Raw genomic sequence first — 19,520 nt, 5'->3', positions numbered from 1 at the left:
GCTGCAATGGTAAGCCTCATCAACACCTGAAAATTGCTGGGCACAGACTGCAATACCCCTTTTATCTGTTTAGCAACCTGAAGCACTAGTCCCTGTTTTTCATTTCAGGCCAAACAGATGATATACTGACGTTGAAGCATCTATAAATAAAGCACAGCCGGCAGACCAGTGACTGTGCAAACTACAGTAAAAGGCAGCTACACACACAACTCTTGGCAGCACAAAAAGCAAAAGGTATTTTGGATTTTCACAGAGGCAATAGTGTTCTTATTCAGTCAGCACTGACCATATACAGATTAGCACTACATTCTGAGACTTTTAAGTCTTAATAATTAGATTAGATATAGTTCCCTTTACTACTGCTGAACCATACCCTAATGTCAGCTGAAGACCCTAGCCCAAGCCAGAGTATACTACCTCGAAGCAAAAATGCAACAATAGCTAATTACTATTACAAATCAAACTGCCCACTACAGGTCAATTCCTACCAACAATAGCATCCAGTAAAATACAAACTATTTCATCTTCATATTTAAAAAATGTGTCTTTTCAGCACATACATTACTAGATGCATCACTGAAGTCCCAGGAAAAAAAATAACCACCACCCCCATGATATTAGTACCAAATGATCACAGTGTTGACTTCTGTACTTGGGGTGGGGAGAAAACAGCCACCAAATTTAGGATATTACTGACAATTCCCCTCAGTAAACATCCAGACAATGGGACAAATTTGCTTACAAATTAAGTCTTAGTATTATGTATAAAAACAGTAGTAAGTATAGAAGTACTAACAAAATTTCTAATTGAAATTTCATTTCCCATCAAATTTTAGACCAAATTCTCAAAGAACACAATTTACCATTTCCCTAAATGTAATTATGTTAAACCGTACAAGATCCACAGTGGCCCATTTTCTTAAACTCTATGAACTGTACAGTTCTTTATTCTCATCCTTGCCTACTTGCACAAGACGTCTTCTTTTTGAACACTATGGACTTAACAGTATGGAAATCAAGACATTTTTTCTCATGAGATCACAGAAAACATACTTACAACATCATGTTAAATTTTAAGAACTATGCTAACATACTTCCAGTGATCACCACTGAATGAATAATAAAGAAACGTACCTACTACCATGAGTGTGAACTCAAATCCTCTCTTCACAGACTTCCGGTAAACTTGATTTGGAAGATTTGCAAACCCCACATATCCTTCAAGGTTCTTCTGTTGCTAAGATGAGATATTTTGACAAAAAAAAAGTTATCAGAAAAGCCTGCAACTTTTTTATTGTGCTTGTATTTCAAGCTATTTAACAGTTTGCTTCATTTTCATTTTTAAAGAAAGGTGCTATCTATCCTACCTCTCAAAACCCTAAGCTGCCTACATCAAAGACCACGCAATGTACTGCAGCAATAAACAGGAAACCCATTTTTTTTTTTTAACTGGATTGCTAAAAGACTGGCACAGAAAGTTAGCTATGCTAACAGTATTTTGAGCAAGTTCAATTGCCATGTAATCAATGTGCAAGCACAATAGTGTAAAAGTGCAAACAGATTAAAATATACTCAACTTTGTTCCAACACCCATTTGAAACACAGGCAAGTAGTACGAGTGTAGTTCTCCTATTGTTTTGAGAGTCATGGTGGTACTGCCCCTATATTGTCAGGACTAACTTGACAGTCACTTCTCCTGCATCACACAATGGGAAGCCTTTATTAATCCTTTCATGGTAAATCTCTTTCTAATGTATACTAATGCAGCATCTATTGCAACAAACCCTTCACACAGGCAAAACTTGAGTTGACTTGCACTCTGAAGAAGTCATTCAAAATATTGCCTACTATGAAAAGAGATGAGAATTTTGGATGTTACCCATTACTCCTTCTCACAACAATAAAAATGTTTAACGTGCTTAAAATGCCTCTCCATCACTCTACTAGACCTGACAAACCTCCAGAAATCAGCCACATCATGTCACTTTTAAACCATTCTTTTAGTAAAATTTTATCAATGGGCTTGTTGATCAGGCAGGTTTGAGCATCTTCTGAGATAAGACTATTTAGTTCTTTTACAGAAAAAACGAAAATACTTTTGACACAATTGCCTACTGAACCTAACACAACATACTGTTTCACATGGAGCAACGGCTTTAAAACCTTAAGCTTTATACCTATCCAAGGTTGACAGGATGTAATTTGATAATACCTCAATTTCAGATTTTACAACAGTTATACACATCCTTGGAGATGAACCATTGTCTACAAATTTGAATTCCCCTTCCCACAATTAACTTCAAGAGGACAGAGAGATTCTACAAACACACACAACATCATCTGTTCTACTACAGGCACTATTGCCTCAGAACTTGACTGCATGGGATGGAGTATGGTTGATTTAAATTTGGTATGTGGTTGACTCATGTTTATTTGGATTTTTTTTCTAAACACTAAAATCAACAAGTAAACTTGTTAAGAGTAATAACTTCAAGTTAAAATATATGTTTATTTTAAATTAAAGCAACCATTCCTTGCAAGGACAGAAAAACTCTCTCGTTTAAAGTCACAGAATGCAAATAAGAATTAGCTTCTTTGCCTAGTGCTGTGAGATTGCAAGGAACTGACTTTTTGCTTTAACTGATGTAATTGATTTCTTCATTTGGCAAAGAAACCATTATTTTCAATCAAGGCTAAGCCACCATAAAGATATATTGCACTGGTGCTAACACTGAATTTAAATAAATACAAAGTCTGAACTTAGCAGAACTGTTTTGAAAGAAAGGATTAAATCCTAGAACAAGCAATTACCAGCTCTAATTTAGTGATAATATACGAATTCTCCCTCAAGTTTAAAAAATGCAATATCTTTTAATTCATTAACTCATAGAGAATAAAAGAGGAACATTTAATGACAGCCTGCTAAAGCCAAGCGTTGTAGCTTTGAGTTCAAATACACACAACAGGACAAATGTTAGGACTTCTCCAAATGTGCAAGTGTTTGCCTTCTGTCATCAATAAACTATTTAAGATGCTTTTCGATTGAATTCAGCCTTAAGTGCAGCACTAGTCTCATCTTAAAAGTTTCAAAAGATTAAAAAAAAAAAAAAAAAAAAACAGCCAGAAATGTAAAAATCCAGGGACCATTTTACTTCTCCAAGCTATTACTATAACTTTTGAGAAGTACGTCACATTTTAAAACACTAAATAGGAGCCAGTGCTTCAAAGACAGTACCTCACAGGCCAGTGGATGCTCTTTAAGGCATTAAAACTTTCTTCCTCAAGCAAGAACATACGACAACTTTCAGGTTGTTTGCTCCATTAAGTGGATGTACAACATTTACATCCATAATTTGCTTTATTTTAGACAACAAAATAGAAATTCCGCTAATCAGAAAGATGTCTGAAGTGTCATACCCGGCATTAATGCTGTGTTTAATTAACTTCAGCATTTATACTCTACCAATAAAGAGAGCCTTTCTAAAAAAAAAAAAAAAAGTTGGTTGCCAGACTCAGACTTCTGATATACCAGCATCAATTAAAATCAGTGCTTTGAATGTACAGATTTTAAGATGGTCCTAGTTGTTCAGGAACCTTCTGCTTCTAAACAGAACAAAAATCAGAAATCAAGGTTCTTAAATTCTTCAAACAGCTTTTACAAGAAGTTACTTACTACTTTTCTGTTGAAGCATTAGCTTCCACTGTATGGATCACTGTGTGGGGTGAGATCTTGTGTTTCTAATACTCAGAAGAGCTTCTCCTTATCTTTTATTCCTTCCTGGTTTTCAACCAGTTGCTACCTAAGCTCAGTTTCAGTTCACCTACTAAAGCCCTAATGTTTCTTGCATTTGCACAATAGCTGTAATATGTCTTTATCAAAGGAATACTTACAGCTACTTTGTAAACAACACATTTCCATCATTTCCAGTGTTGAAGACATGGATAGAATACATCCAAGAGTAGTCCAGTAAAATGATGAATGTCACAGCAAGGAGCCCACACAGGCACAGCAGCAATCCAGGGAGAGTAACAGGAATGGTGTGAGGAAAGAAAGAAAAAGAAAGAAAAGTTACTTACATTTGATCAACAAAGTTACCCACAATATTTTTAATCTAGCACACTTAGAATACAGTGTTTTATGCAACCACAATTTAGTTTTATACAGACAGCTTCATTTCACGATAATAAGCTACACAACTTGCAAACCATTTGCCAATAGGGGTGGTCACTCAGTAGTCCTTACTATTCTAGATGTTCAGCATGCTTTCATTTACCATATGTGACCTGAACCTGCAATAGACTCACAGGTATTTTTCTTCATAGGTGCTCACCACAATATGCAATCTAATTTCACCAGGCTACTGTACATTCTTTTTATTTTAGAGTGGAAAAGGTAAAAAGATCAAAGTCATCATCAACACCTCTCAGATTTTTGTATTGCTTTATTGCTTTATACATTCAGTGAGCAGTGCCAATTCACTTCATTTCCCATACTGAGCATTAAAGCATTACTCCAAGTTTGGGCATAGCTGTCTTGGTTAAACAGCCAGAAAATAAAGAACAAATCAGCGTGCACAAGTTAAGTGCCTTTTTATTGTCATCTGCAGAGTCAGATGATGTAAGACCCAAGCCAGTTCTCCAACACAACACTTAGAATACTTCAACTATAAAACTGTATCACAAAGACCCTTTACATTTCTGGGGGTTGGTTTGTTTGCTTTTCCACTAAGTATCTTCCAGTGCATGAGTGTTTAAAGATACTCTTACAAGAAATAAATAAATCTCACTGCCAAGTTCTAAGACAGCAGTCAGTGATGCTACTGAGCCCTAACACCCAGTTTTTAATCAATTCCATACTCCCAGAGGCTCAGAGCCTATTTCAAGACAATTTACACTGTCATGAATACTAGCTCAAACAGCACTGAGGTTCCCTGCTCCTTTACTACCTAGTGGGATGTGTGCCTTCTGCTTTTCCAGTCCCCCTCACAGCGTATCAGCATGCAGAGCCACAAGAACTCTGCACATTTAGTTCTTTGCTGCTGCACTCTTCCAAGGAGGCAAAAATGCAAAGCCCTGCCCATCAGTCCTAGTCCCCCTCTATACCTGCTGAAACCAAGAGGCAGCACAGGACACTCCTTGCAGCTCTAGAAGGACAGATGCACATGCAGCAGAAATTGAGCTAGATGTACAGGCTAGGAAACCAACTAACACTGCAGACACCGCAGCAATATAATCACACAGAGGTTTTGATATCAAACACCAAGTTACTATCATTTATCATGTTGCACATCACCACTTTCCACTTTGAAACAAGGTAGTGCTGTGAAAAAACAGTGACACCCACATCAGTCTGCTAAGCACACAGTAGGGCCTGGTTCCTGGTCAAAACCAGTATCATTACGTTGAGCAGTGTAATTGTCAAACCATCACCCTGTAAAGATGGCCATCAGGGTCAGACCAACGTTCCTGCCCTCGACAATGGCCCAAGCCATGCATACTGCATACCATGGAGTAAACAGACAGTGGTATTTCTCTGAACACATTAGTAGGTACCACAACATACCCCTCAGACACTTAAGATGGGGGCATTTTTCTACTTAAATAGCATTTGACTGATTCTGCTTCCATGCACTTGGGCACCCTTCTTAGCATCATGTCAACTGAGTATCCATAAAAGCCCTGTAGCAAGGACTCCCTCCGAATCCCTCTACATGGTTAAACACATGAGCTTCTCAATTCAAAGTCCCCACCTGTTACTTAACCAGCACACAGTGCTACCTGTGTTGGAAAACAGCCTTAATAACCGAGCACACTTCTCTGAGAAGCAGATGTTTCATGCCTCTGATCACCTCCAGTGCTCTTCTGCAACACTTCCAGATCTGCAAGCTTCTGGAGAGGTCAGGTGGGAACTATGCATGGTATCCAAGAGGCAAAAAAAGCCACAGATCTACACAGCCACATCCCATGGGATCTCCTGTTCGCTGCTCCTTTATTACTTTCTCCCAACACACAATTTGGTTTTCTGACTACTGCTGACTACTGAGCTACACTTCCAGGAAACTGCAGCACAGGCCCAAGACCTTTTTCCCAGGCTGTAGCAGATGGTCATAGCTCCCTTCTGAGCACACAGCACAAAAGCTGTCTGTGTATGGATTACTTTACATTCACCTACGCTGTGTTTTAACTATCGACTTTAATCAAGTCTTGTAATATTTTTTTCTGTAATGTCCACTGCCTGACCAAACAGCACACCTTATCCCCTTATCAAGGAGAGGTACAAGTCCAAGGTGAGCTAAAGCCATTTTTTGCATCTACGTGCAACAAAAGAGCTCAGCTCTGAGCCTACATGGGTAAGTGCAGCTGCTGTGTACTGCCAGTCTGTTACAGGATGTTATGATAAATTTAAAGGATTTACGACCTAGCCAAACCAGTGGCAAATATGAATGCAGACAGCTGGAGAGAAAAAAAAAAAGGATAAAATAGGAAAACAGTGTGACAAAGGCGGAATCTCTGGCCTGGCCAAAGCTTTTTTGTTATACCGGGGCTTTGGAACTTCTCAAAGTTATTCTAAAAGCAAGAAATGCAATACATTTTCCCCTATTCTCCTTCTAGTATTCATCATCATTTTAAAAAGTTTCCAGAAGCATCCCAGAAAACCCAAGAATGAATTGTTGAGCTCTGACTACACTATAAGCAACATTGAAGAGTCTTAGAAAGGGCACAGTAACTTGCTATATTAGGCATGCGATAGCAATGGCAGTTAACAATGTAAACATAAGGTAATCATTTATAACTTATTCCATGCATTTGGAACAGTGAATACATTCCCAACATATTTTTTTTCAAAAATCTACATTTGCTACGCAGCCAATCTGTTCCTGTACAGTATCTAGGCACAGGGCAAGTTTCTCTTATACACAGTTCACTTGGAAAATTCTTCTCTTTTGGCAGGTCCAGTATCGTCATCTGCTCTAACACTGCTTTCAATAAAGCTAATACCATCTTTTTAGAACTTTTAACTAATTTATGCATACTCTTTAGCCACAATATGTCTATTCAGTTTCTTACCATCACGTTATAAATAGAATCAGTTTAGGTGAATTTCTAGTTTTATAAAGAAAGACTATTCTAAAAAGCACTGTTTCCTTAACTATACCTGATATTGTAACTTTTTTTATTATGATGATGATTTTGTCCATTGCAACAGTGCTAGTTCTTTAAAGTCCCACCGGTTTTGGAGATTTCTAGGAACTGGGGTGGACAGACTAGGAGATACTCTATCAACATCTTCAGGGCCTTAAAAGCTTCCCACATCTTGACAAAGTCTGCATATTTTCCTATTTTCAATATGGAGGCAATGCATAAAGCATACAGCTAATACACATACCCATCTTGCCCTGCCTCATCCCAAAGGCAGAGAACAACTGCATGTTTTGCAATTGACAGTTTTTGTTCCTAAAATAAGTTCTTTAGGTAGCAGTATTTAGTGTAATAATGCTGCTACAACACCTCTAGCACTTGTTATTATGATAATACCTTAACCTTGGTTTTACAAACAGTAAGATATACTCAATCCATATTTACAACAAATACTGAGTTTAAGAAGTATGGAAAAAAACAACCAGAAAAAGGAAACTCATCAGCTACAGCTGTAGAGTTCAGCTTGTGCTGAACATCTAAAAAAATGTTTTTCCTTTCACTGTTGTAAGCATAAACATCTGCTGAGTCAATAACATTTGCCATAATCTGCCAGAAGTCTAGCACTGATGAAAGGGAAACTGTCACTTTTATTCCCTCTAGCACACATCAACTGCAGACAGCAGAAACCTACTAAAAACCTTTTGTAGAAGAAAAGCTTGGCTTGCGAGTGCAAGCCTGGGGTCCTGCCTACATTAGAAGTTAAAACTCCTCAGAAAGGATCCAAAAGAGAAAATTCTTTCAATGCGTAACCACCAGCAAGAAACCAGGATCTCTTTCAGCCTTCAGGAGCAAACTGATCAAGTCAGTAATCCGTAACTTCAACCACTGATGCAGTGACTGCAGTTTCAAGGCAAATTGTTCCTCCAAGTCTCTCACTGGGCATAGCCACTAAGTCAGTATCAGTGAAGAGTCATCCAGCTTCAGACTCTCTCCCACCCCATGCTAGACACTAAGATCTGGTTTATTAACAGATAGCACTGAAGCACATGAGATTTTTAAGAGCAAAAGGATTCTGCACTGCAAGAGATCAGAAAAAGCTTGCAGCACAGTATCTGCTGGACCACGGGCAGCACACCCACATGGAAATTGGAAAACTCCAAAGAAAAACAAAAGGAATATAACAAACACACTAGTAAACCCTAGTTCATCTATTATAAAAAAATCAAATTTCTGACTCTTCATAGCCAGTGTGTAGCACACAAGGGCACGCCTGAGCAAACGGAGCAGGCTCCAGTAGCTGCAGGGACCACAGACAGTGCTGTCATTCTTTCAGCAGCCAAACAAGTGTGAGAAAGCAGAGAACTGCAGGAAAACAAATCTGTATTCAACTTCATTATTTCACATGTCCTTGGTCTAGTTAGTTTATGTAAGTTTCCCAAAAAGAGATGTAAATAAACTTGAAAAGAATTAAGAAAACGGTGGGAACTTTCTGGCAGTTTTACCACACTCTGATTACTTTAATCTCCTGTGAAATCCATTCAGGTGAAGGTTTGAGAAGAATCACCTTTCAGGAACAAGAAATTATCCACAACGTAGGCAAGTGCCTCAACTTGGAGACCATTTCAAGTCTTACTCACTACTAGAAACCTAGTTGAAAGTGCGACAAAGTGTCCTAACGGCACCGTTAAGAAACACATTTAAGTTCTGTGCTGTCATGTACCAGTTTTGATCCTTTGCCATTTCCTTATAATCCAAGTTACTGTTGAAAATACTTTCAGGTTCTTCAGGTTCACATAATCCAAGTAACATTTCATTTACCTTCAGAATTTGCATACAGATCAGTCAGTTAAACAGAGTCAGCAAGTGGTGATAGATTATGGTTTATAGGTCTCACTCTATAAAGTGAAATGCTGATTTCCTCTCTCTCCACCCTAAACCTTTGGGTGAAGTAGCAGCAGCAACCAGGGCTTGCTACACCTGCCCAAACATGAGAGAGAATTTTTCAGGAAGAGGAGATTGCTGCAACCTGACTGCCCCTATTTCAACTGGGGTGCTTAGAAAAATGCACTCTGTCTACTGTTCTGTGCCACAAATACAGAAGTAAACCCATTTGGCTCATCAAGGAGATGTAAGGCTGGCAACCCAAGAAGTAGCCCATTGGGCTAGAAACGCAGCAACACCAGCAGACCTATTTTGAGTACCTTGAGTATGTAGATAAGCCACAAAGAGTTCATGCAGAAAGACTCTGGTACCTTCACCATGCTCCAGGTGCACTGTATGCCGCAAGAATCTTGAGAGAAGTTGCAGTACATCACCCCTGGTGTTTCTATTAACACCAGGAATTCTCACGTAACCTACCTAGGCTGAAGGGCTTTTGCCACATATTTCTGCATGGTGGATGCCACCCGTTCCCATATGGAAGCCATCTGCTTTCCTGTATATTCTTTCATTTTCCTACACTAGTTTATATACCAAATACCTTAAGTCCTGACTTGCAGGAGGCTTCACCAAGACAGACACACTGAGCTAAAACTTTCTAAGAGATACGTCCTTGTCACTTGCCTTTTACCATTTACTGCCTCTTGGGCTGGCACAAAACAGCCCTCCAGAACAGTGTGAACTGAGCACTTTTGAAAGCACTCATCCCTATGTCTCAGACAAGCAATTCCTTTGGAAAAATTAACATATGAGGATATCTCATCACTAACAAAATGTTACCAGCTGAACACATTTAAAATCATTTTTATGAAAAAATCATAGCGATACCTAACACTTGTAGTGGGTTAGGTATTTTTCCTCAGCATTCATTTCCCCTCATAACAGCACGTTTTAATGACACAAAGACAGAGGTCAGGCTTGTAATTACAAACTGAATTTTCAGAATACTCTAAAATCATGTTTATTTTTATGCTTCAATATTTCTGCAAGATGCATCAAGAATCAAGGAAAGAGCCTCAGGATATTCTTAAATTAATAATATTTAGAGGATTTTATTTTTTAACTATTTCCACACTTCCTGTGGATTGCGATTTTTATACTTGGAAGAACTCTAATGAGACCAAAGAGATAAAAATAACAATCAGGTGCTGTTTCAAGTAATTATGCCAATTAATAGAAAGAGTCAATGCGTTAACCTCAGATGCTACAGAGTTTTGAAACACAGCTGGCTGCCTCCATTGTTCAGAGCTATTTCTTAAGCTGGAGAGATACCATACAAAGATAGTTCCCATTGTAGTTACAGCATAAGGAAGACAGTAAGTAAAGCCTGGTTGCCATCAAGATCTCACACTATTGCAACCCGCAGGGAAACATCCTGATGTGAAAGAATGGTCCATACTGATAATAACATTAAAGCTGGAAGATACATTTTAAGATGATTACAATATATAATTGGTATCTTACAGATGAGAGGTCATTATAAGTTGGCAGTTAGAAACCCTAAGTTTGGATTTCATTTGTTCTGCGTAAAGTAATTCATTTTTACTTCAGTGATTACTGCAAACATTTTTCAAAGAGGAAGGCAAACCTTGGGACAGTGTTCAGGACACCGGAAGTCCAACTCCCTCAGGTATACCACTGATGACTGCAAGGACCACAGCCATAGCTCCATCCTGGTGATCAACAGCATCAAATCTGCTCGTTTCCCAACTTCCCAACTACTTTAATTCCTGGCACTAGACACCAAACTGGCTGCAAAGAGCATGTGTTACATGGTCCAACATGTAGAGCAGCAGACCAGCTACACTGCACGATTAGCAATGCTAAATTTTAGAGTGGGAGTTCGCACCTCTCCTTACCTGGCTGCCACACCGGAGTGCCTGACAGCCAAGATTCACAACTGGGAACACAGCTTGAGAGAACAAGAAACACAGGGTCATTTTCACTACCTACAGCGAAAAAGAATTAAACTTACGGAAAATGAGTCACCTTTATCAAAGGGGATACTGATATTGGATGCCTTGCAGGCATATCGCTAGGCAGGAAGACAGAGACACAAAGCAAGGGCCGAGCAAAATTCATTCCACAACCAGGTTAGAGGCCATCCCTAAATGTTTCTTTGGAGAAGCTGTATCTTAATCTCTTTCAAAGTCTTCTCCAAAATCAACTCTTGCATCTGTTCAGACAAACAAGATGTCAGCTTACCTTCATTACCAACGCATTAGCGCTCACGTACCATAACCTGGTATGCATGAAATACTGAATCCTGATATAATTTTGAAATCACTGAATATTTCAACTGCTTAAGTATCCAGAATATAGCTAATCTTGAATACCTTCTGCGGATGCCCTGTTAAACTATAAAGGAATAAACAGCAACCAGCTCAAAAAAAGTAACTCGCTAAATAATTTTTAAATGGCTGGTAAGGAACAAGTCCCTGTTGAAATTCCCAGCTTTCCTTGATAATTGTTTATAGAATGGGTGCTCAACATTCCCATCTTCTTCTCTTCCCTTCTAGCACCCAGCCTTCAGTACTGTTTTGAACTTCTAACACTTTAAGGCAATTTTCTTTTAACTGACTAAAAATAAAGCTCCTGTAAGTTCCTGTACGAGTCCTCAGCTTCACAAGGTCTGAAAGGACTGCACAACCATGTCCTCTAGCTTTTGCCCTAGTCTCTTTAAGGTCTTGTCTTCCATTGCTTCAATCTCTTCCTTGCAAAGTCAGGTTCCTTCCACTGCTCTGAAGTTTGCAGATGCCCAACTGCAAATAAGAGCACCGAAGGTCAATACTTGACACAGCTGAACAACAGGAGATGTCCATGACCTCCAGTAAACAGCACTGCAGCAGTTCACAGACTACTCTTCCCTGGAAGTTCTCCATCAACTACGTACTAAAACACACACACACACACACATATATATATATAGAAGGCAATAGGATGGCCGCCCTTTGCCCATGATCAAGGGATTTCTCAGACCTTAATTTCATACCATCTGTCAATGCCTCCCAACAGGAAACTAATTTAATCTCGAATCTCTTGCTTTATTACTATACCTTGCCTAACTAAAATTACAAAGTCTTGTTTGTTTTCAGACGCAGGGAAAAAAATACAGCAATTTAAAAAACGGGTGTCTTGGACTCACACCACTTGGGGAATTTTCACTGCCCCAAACTTGAAACCATTCAATTACATTTGAGCCAGTATCTGGAGCTCAAATTTTGAGTCATAAGCTCCAAATTTTCATTCTTGTCTTAAAAACTACAGGGAGCATTGGCAAGATTATACAGTGAGAAAAACGTTTGCTGTCAGAAAGCTTCCAGAAAAATCACATTTCTCCAGCAGCAGCTGCTAATACCTCACGACCACTTTGTTTTTGACAAGAAGTCAGCTAAAAGTGGTATCTTAACTCAGTTAAAACATCGTCACAGTAGGATCTGGCCAGGACAACAAGGCCCTCTGCACTGTAAGAATTCTGCAGTCATCATCAGTCAGGGCTTTTGTTTTGCACATCACTCATGAAAGCCCTAACACTGATATTACCATGAAGTTCTCAGGTAATGCTGCAACCACAGATAATGACAAGCAAGTCACCTTACCCCTTCAGTGCTGAAGAGTAAATGACAGCAGCCAATACAGCAGCTGGTAAACTTTGCCCACTTATGGATCTTCAACTCAGTCAGCAGCCTGGCACAGAGGGGAGAGTGTTGCCTTCAGAGCCACTGCCACTCCTTGCACCAAGGGGATGGGGTTTTCCCCTTTCCCTATCTTAACCACGGATAGGGTAGAAGTAAACAAGTTGTACAACTAGATCAACTGCCGCGTATCTCCACTGCCTTGGGCACACTACCACAGCCTTCAGCCTATGTTAGGACTGAGTGGGAAAAAAACAGGGCGTCAGGGTGGGAACAGAAAATCAAGCTCGCATCTCTCCACAGCAATACCAGGCTAAAACAGGCACTGAACTAAGGACGCACTGAGCTGTCTACAGACAAAATGGTCCAAGTCCCATCTCCTGCCTATAGCACACTTGCCTTCACTTCAGCGCCAACACTTCTGTGATCCCATGATAGGAAAAGTTTCAGGGAGCTCAACTCTGAGGAAACAACAAAAAAAAGAAAAAAGAAAAAAAAAAAAGCAATTCCTACAAGTCAAGCTCCATTAAGTACAGGGCCAGAGAGGCACCATGGCAAGGGCAGGGAAAGCAGCTGAACTGCCTCCCTTCAAGCCACTGGCCAACAGATTTGCCCTGAAACCATACTGAGGTGAGCTTAGGCTTCCCTCCCATCTGCCCTGGTAATTGTGCAGCCAGGGAACAAGCCAGATCAGTTCAAATATCCAGCTGAAAACTACCCTACCCTAAGGTTAGCTTTCATTTACATCAGCAAGCTCATCTAGTCATACGAGTCACATGAACACCAGAGGTAACACAAAGTAGAAGAGACAAATACACAAGTAAGAAAGTCTTTTTCAGCTGCAGTCCAGTTACACAAGTGTAAGCTATGAAATCCTAGGGTAAAGGTGTTTAAGAAAAGGAACTAAATGGAAAGGATACTGTTCAAAAGTATTGCTGGGCAGCTAAAAATTCCTGTACACTGTAAAATAATTATTTTGCATACAAGAGCCTAAAACACTCCACTCAGCCAACATCAGAAAAGACATGAGTTAAGATTTATGCTAACCATTACCTCAAGTACTCTTGGCAATCCTGACCATCTCCCTAGGTTAAGTTTCATCTTATTTAAAGTTCAACTTGAATCACTACATGAATACTCTTTTAATGCATGAGATATATATATATATATATATATATATATATAAAAAAAAAAAACACTATTAGAAGAAGAGTGCATGAAATAATCTGCCTGCCCATAATACAGTGACAACCACTGGCACCAGTACCAGCGTTCACATTACCTTAAATTTTTCTCAGTGTCAACTCCAGTAACTTACAATGCTTCTCCAGGCAAGCAAATGTCACACCAGAAATTTTGCCTTCAACAGCAGACTGACTTTCTGAAAGGCCTGATATAATATTATTAGTCTATGATAGACTGCTTTCTACATAGAAGGCAACTATTTTGATTGAGATTTGATAAACTGCTACTTTAAAGCGCAACACCCCAGTCTCACCAAGTACGTGGAAGAGAATGCCTTGTACCTCACTTCCGTTCCTCTTTCTGGCCATTGCTATTAGCACACTTCACCGCAAAACAATGGAAAAAGTTTACAATGTGATATTCTTTCCCTCAAGAACATGCTTCTAGGCCACTGTCACCCCTTGGTCTTTTTGTGGTCCAATGAAAGACTCTCAAGTCAGATTCATTCTTTCTTTCTTCAGATCTCTTATCTTTTGTGATTATGATGCAAGCTTCCCATTAAAAGGCTCTCTTATAAAAACGCTGACACTAAAACAATACACCATATCCTATTATCAATCCTCCTGAAACTACAGGGGCCAACGGAAAGAGAAATCTCCCTGATGTTTTAATCATTCCTCCCCCTGCTTTTAAGTCCTAACTTCTTTGCTACTCAGATAAACAAACAGACACACACAAAACATTTAAGCGTAAAATGAACAAAAATCAATTAAAAACCTTCATCGTGAGAAGCAATTGTCAATGTCAACTAAGAATTGCTTTTAAAGTCTTCTACGCTAAGAAATAACTCAGTTATAGTTCAGTTACATTCAGAAGCTAGTAAACTTATGCAACACCCATAGTATTATTGTTCTGAAATATTGTTTCCAAAATAATTTGCAAATGCATTCTGAACCATCATCCTTATAAATGATGGAAATCTGGCAAGAAAAAGCAGCCCCATAAGAGCAGTTTGTAAATAAGATATAGAGTTAGAGCCACTGAAGAACAACTTTTCCTGAAGTGGCTCCGGGAAGGCCAAGGAGGCAACGCACTGACCCTGTGTGGCAGCACAGGGAGCTCGGCATTTGACTCGCAGACAGGTTCTGCAGGGTGTGCTTATGAGGGTGGAAGAGCACTAAGGCACAAAAAGCAGAAGTCAGATGAAGTGGCTTTTGCAGAAAGGAAGTCCGGGATGTACAAGGTTCAGTCAGGCACATGCTTTGTGTACCACTCGTTCAAACTCCAACAAAAGGACAGTGGATACATGCTGTCTTCTACCTGTTTGTGAGCCTGCAGGTTACTTTCCCATTTTTAACTTAGCATGTAGCATCAGAACATTATGAGGTTCAGTAGCCTCAAAGCCATGCTCATGCAATGCAGCAAATGCCTAGTTTTGCAGGACAGCTGCAGTAAACCAAAGCAGAAAGCAAAACTACGCATTACATAAGTGAAGAGTGATTTGATTCTTTACTGAAAAGGAAAAACCAAAACAAACAGAAAACAGCTTCTTGATGACGTTACAGAACTATCACGTTGCTATGATTAAACAAGGGGCAGCAGCAGGAAAAAAAGTTCAATTTGACTCACCACTGACGTACACGAACTGAAACTCCCTCTGACAAGGTGAGCAGGAAGTCACTGGTTTCTGCGAGCAGAGTTTCTAGCCCTTGCAGTTGAGAAATCTCCTTACTTTACCTGTGTCACCATCCCCACCTCTGTAATACATCTCATAAACATCAGTTCAAGATTGGCAAACCCTTGGTAAGGACAGTTTGTGTCTGCCTAGAGATTAACACTACCTCAGATTCGAATTACCAATTTAAATGAGACTTAACTAAACTACTTAAATGGTGACTAAATGTCATTCTAATTACAGAGAACACATCTGCAATTAACTGGCTTATTTCAAGAGTGGAAACAAACTTAGTGAAAACAGAACGTCGCTCATACATACGCATCTCCGGTCTAGACAGGTTAAAGTGAAGTCTGGCAATAAATTAATGCTAAAAATGAACGTCGCGATACAGTTCTGAGCAGAAACCTCTCTCCTATACCCTCTCCAAGGTAAAGTTTCCTCCATTGACTGTATTTAGAATGAGGTTGGGATCTGTAGTCCTTGTAATTCATTTGTAATTTGTTGTATTAATGTGTATTTCTAAGCAGTATTAAAAACAAGAAAAATAAAGCACTGGAGAAGTTACTGAAAATTAAGAAATTTAAGAGTAATGAAGGCACCACTAAGTCAGCAGTCAGTCAAAGGGGAAAACACCCAAAAAAACACACTACCATGCATGTTTACACGCACTTCTAATGGGGAAAAAAAAACACCACCAAAAAAAAAAAACTTACTGTATTTTTGCTTACAAAAAGCACAGATCTGATCCTTTATCTCTGCTTAAGATAAAGGATTAAGTTTCTATGCATACATACAGACACGTTTCTTCATCACATTCAAAGTACCACTTTAACTGTGGCAAGTCACTTGTCCTTGTGGGTAAACCGAAGGAAATGCTGCGAGTTATTATCAGAGCACAGACCGATACGCATGGTTCTGGGTATGTTTGCTTCTATTTCAGAATGACTAAGGAGCAACCCTTTCCCCCACAGCAGTGGGCAGAGAACAGGTGATGTTCTTGCATTTTGATTCCAATTTCTGTGTGGACAAAGCAATAGCTGACCTTTAAAGCGAAGTCCTTTTGAAACCTGCTCTCCTAAGTAAAATTTCTATTTATTGGTCTCTGCTGAAACCAGGAAATAATGCTCTTACGTGCACAAGTCATCAGACAGAGATGCCAGTAATCTCATAGAAGTGAACAAGACATAAACATTATAAACTACGGTGGCATCAGATGCAAGGTACCTAATGCTACACTAAACTACATTTTATCCAATTTCCCAATATTTCAGCAGGCAAGGACTTTAAACTACACGCCGACAATTACAAAGCAGAAATACAATACTATTAGTTTAGTATCTAGTCATAAATTGAGTTAGCATCGAATACCAGAAAGCTACTGCTATGAAAATGTCTTGCATAAGAAGGTATGATCTGCCTTCTAATTAAGATATAAAGCAGTGGCCCATCTAACTTTCAAGGGAGCTGCACGTACACTCACACGGATTTTTTTTTTTTGTCTTAATATTAATACAGATCATACATATCCCTACGCATGGAAGAATTTCTTTCACAGTACGTAATCTAAAGCCAGTGTCAAGCAGAGGGAGATTTTAATAGACATGAAAAAACATGGATACTTCTGACAGCCTTGCATTCGCTTATGTTTTGTCAGCAGGAGGTGGCATACAACTGCATGCAGAAGATTCTTGAAGGCTGTTATGCTACAGAATTTCATCTGTACATAACCGGTTCAGTCTGAAGTTGACAACACCAGGGTAAAATAAGTTTCACTGCTTTTCCTAAAGTTGCCGGCTACAATTATTCCTGCGGTAGCCCTCCTTTTTACTCTGCAGGACCAATCTGGTAACTGAGCGGATAGCATCCAAGCTGTCTGCAGAGCATTGCTCCCAGGTTTTGGGGGTACATGGATGCACTTGCGATCCCCCCTCTGCTTTTAGTCGCAGCCCAGGCCAGGCACTGCAGGCGAGGAGCAGCCAGGAGCCGAGAGGAATAAAAAAAATCATTAATTGAATATATAGATCTGTAAGAATAAGAAGCAGTTTTGGGGAAGGAAAGCAGGCTGCAGCCTGCTGAGTGACCTCGGGCTGCCAGCACACATCCATCCCCAGGCGGCCCCTTCCTCCTCCTCCTCCTCGCAGCGCCGTGCTCGCTGTCCCACCCGCTCCTCTCTCTGCATATTTCCAGGCTGCTTTAATTCCTGCAGCGAATTCCTCCCTCCCAAATTTGGGCGCAAAACGAGAAAAGGGGAGGAGGGAGATTGGGGTGGGGGGAAGAGAGGAAGGGAGGAGGGGAGGAAAAAAAAAAAAAAAAAAAAAAAAGGCCGAGGGAGCAGCAATGTCTCTGGCATTTTCGCTTCCCCGCCGCCCTCGCGCACGATGCGATTCTGGCGGACAGGAAGTGAGCGCGAGCCGAGGGGGCACACACGGCCGGTGCCGGGGGGCCGGGGACAGCTCGCAGCGGGCCGGGGACAGCGGGGGACACTGCGGGGACCCCTCGGCCCCGCTGCCCGCCGCCAGTAGGGCGTTTGGGGCTGCGCGTGGAGGAAGGCTGCCGCCTCGTTCGCAGCCCCCCGCCCGCCCCCCTCCATCATGGAGCCCCCGGCGCTCCCTCACGCCGTCACGGCCCCGGGCTGGAGACTCACCCATGGCGCCGGCGGTATCGCTGCTGACGCTGGGCTCCGGCTGTTCGCTGCCCTCCCTCCCTCCTCCGCCGCGGCGGCGCGGACCGAGCTGCCCCCCCGGCCCTCTTCCTCCTCCCCGCGCACCGCCCGCCGATTCTCCAACGCCCTCTACGCCGATTCCGCAGAGGGGCCGCGGCGCTTCCGCACAGCGCCTACGCAAGCCGGACGCAATTAGCGGCGCGGCTCCGCTCCGCTCCCCCTCGCCTCACGCGCCCGCCTCCCTGGGCACACAGCGGCTCGGTCGCAGCTCAGTGCCTTCCCCACGTCTCTATGCCCGCCTCCCGCGCGACCAAGACCGGCTGCCGTTTGTCCCTCCGCCCCCCATGTCAGGGAAAAAGGGACCGCCCGGCGGCCATTTTGAAAGCGGGCGCACGCCGTAACGTCAGCCATCGCGGGGCTTGCCCAGACCAAAGATGTCCGCCAGCTCTGAGGGGCAGAGCGAGGCGGTTACGGTCCCTTCGGCCCCCCCCACCCCCCCCCCCCCCTGCGGGGGCTATTCTCGGAACGCCGTTACGCCGCGCGCGGCTCGCGCAGCTCAGCGAGCGTTGCGACGCCTTGCGCTCCCTCCGCATGTCCGCTCACGCAGTTGGCTTGTGGGGAGCTGGGGCCGCTCCCTCATGCCGAGTCCCGGCTGAGGGGATCCCGGTTCGTGATGGGGCCAGGCTCTTTCCCCTCACAAAGGGGCGTTCGGGACCTATTGACGACCTGCGCCTCGTTCACGGAACCGTCACCCCTTTCCCTTCACAGCTCGGCGGGAACAGATGGTGGCTTCGGGCCCGCCCTGCCGCCCCTCAGTGCCGGGGGGCAGCAGGCAGCCCTCAGCCCAGGCCGCCGCCGGGGTGTTCCGCTTCCCCGGGGGAAAAAGGTGATTTTCTGAAGCAGGTGTGAGCCCTGCCGCCGAGATAGAGAAGTGAAAAAGCTGCCAAGTCCCCTTCTCCGCCAAAGTCGCCTTTCTGGTCATCGGCGGGGGATGACTTCGCGCGCACGTCCCAGCAGCAAATGAAAACTTGTTTAAAAAAAAATAAAAATGTCTGAACGCAGCTGTTGGCCAGATAAAATTCTTACAGGAGATGAATGCGCTGAAAATCATGCTGCCAAGACATAGCGCTTGGGCTGGGCTGGTATAGTCCTGAGACCCTAAATTGGCTCCTCAGAAGTAGCTTACCAGTCAGGGTAAACTCAGTCAGGGTGAAGCAGTGATACTGGAAAAGGATGCACGCTAAAAAAAAAAAAAAAAAAAAAAAAAAAAAAAAAAAAAAAA

General features: G+C 41.8%; 1 protein-coding gene across 5 annotated transcripts in view; it reads right to left on the bottom strand.

The window, feature by feature from the left end:
• Nucleotides 1-18,453, bottom strand: part of SEPTIN7 (septin 7) — a 77,819-nt gene extending 59,366 nt beyond the window's left edge. Inside the window, exons 1-3 of one of the 5 annotated variants that reach the window (XM_035316790.1) lie at nt 18,221-18,453; nt 3,892-3,896; nt 1,135-1,237 (exon numbers count right to left, since the gene is read on the bottom strand). In XM_035316790.1, coding sequence (XP_035172681.1) covers nt 1,135-1,237; nt 3,892-3,896; nt 18,221-18,224 — 112 coding nt within the window. In that variant the 5' untranslated portion in view covers nt 18,225-18,453. Of the gene's footprint in view, nt 1-1,134; nt 1,238-1,985; nt 2,005-3,891; nt 3,897-14,179; nt 14,185-18,027; nt 18,030-18,220 lie in introns of those variants that run through there. The other 4 variants (XM_035316788.1, XM_035316787.1, XM_035316786.1 and 1 more) reach the window with 4 other exon arrangements.
• Between the last annotated feature and the right edge of the window lie 1,067 nt (nt 18,454-19,520).

Source organism: Oxyura jamaicensis, chromosome 2 (genome assembly GCF_011077185.1).
Source record: "Oxyura jamaicensis isolate SHBP4307 breed ruddy duck chromosome 2, BPBGC_Ojam_1.0, whole genome shotgun sequence".
NCBI lineage: Eukaryota > Metazoa > Chordata > Aves > Anseriformes > Anatidae > Oxyura > Oxyura jamaicensis.
The sequence above is the reverse complement of the archived record's forward strand: the minus strand, read 5'-3'. Positions and strand labels throughout refer to the sequence as shown.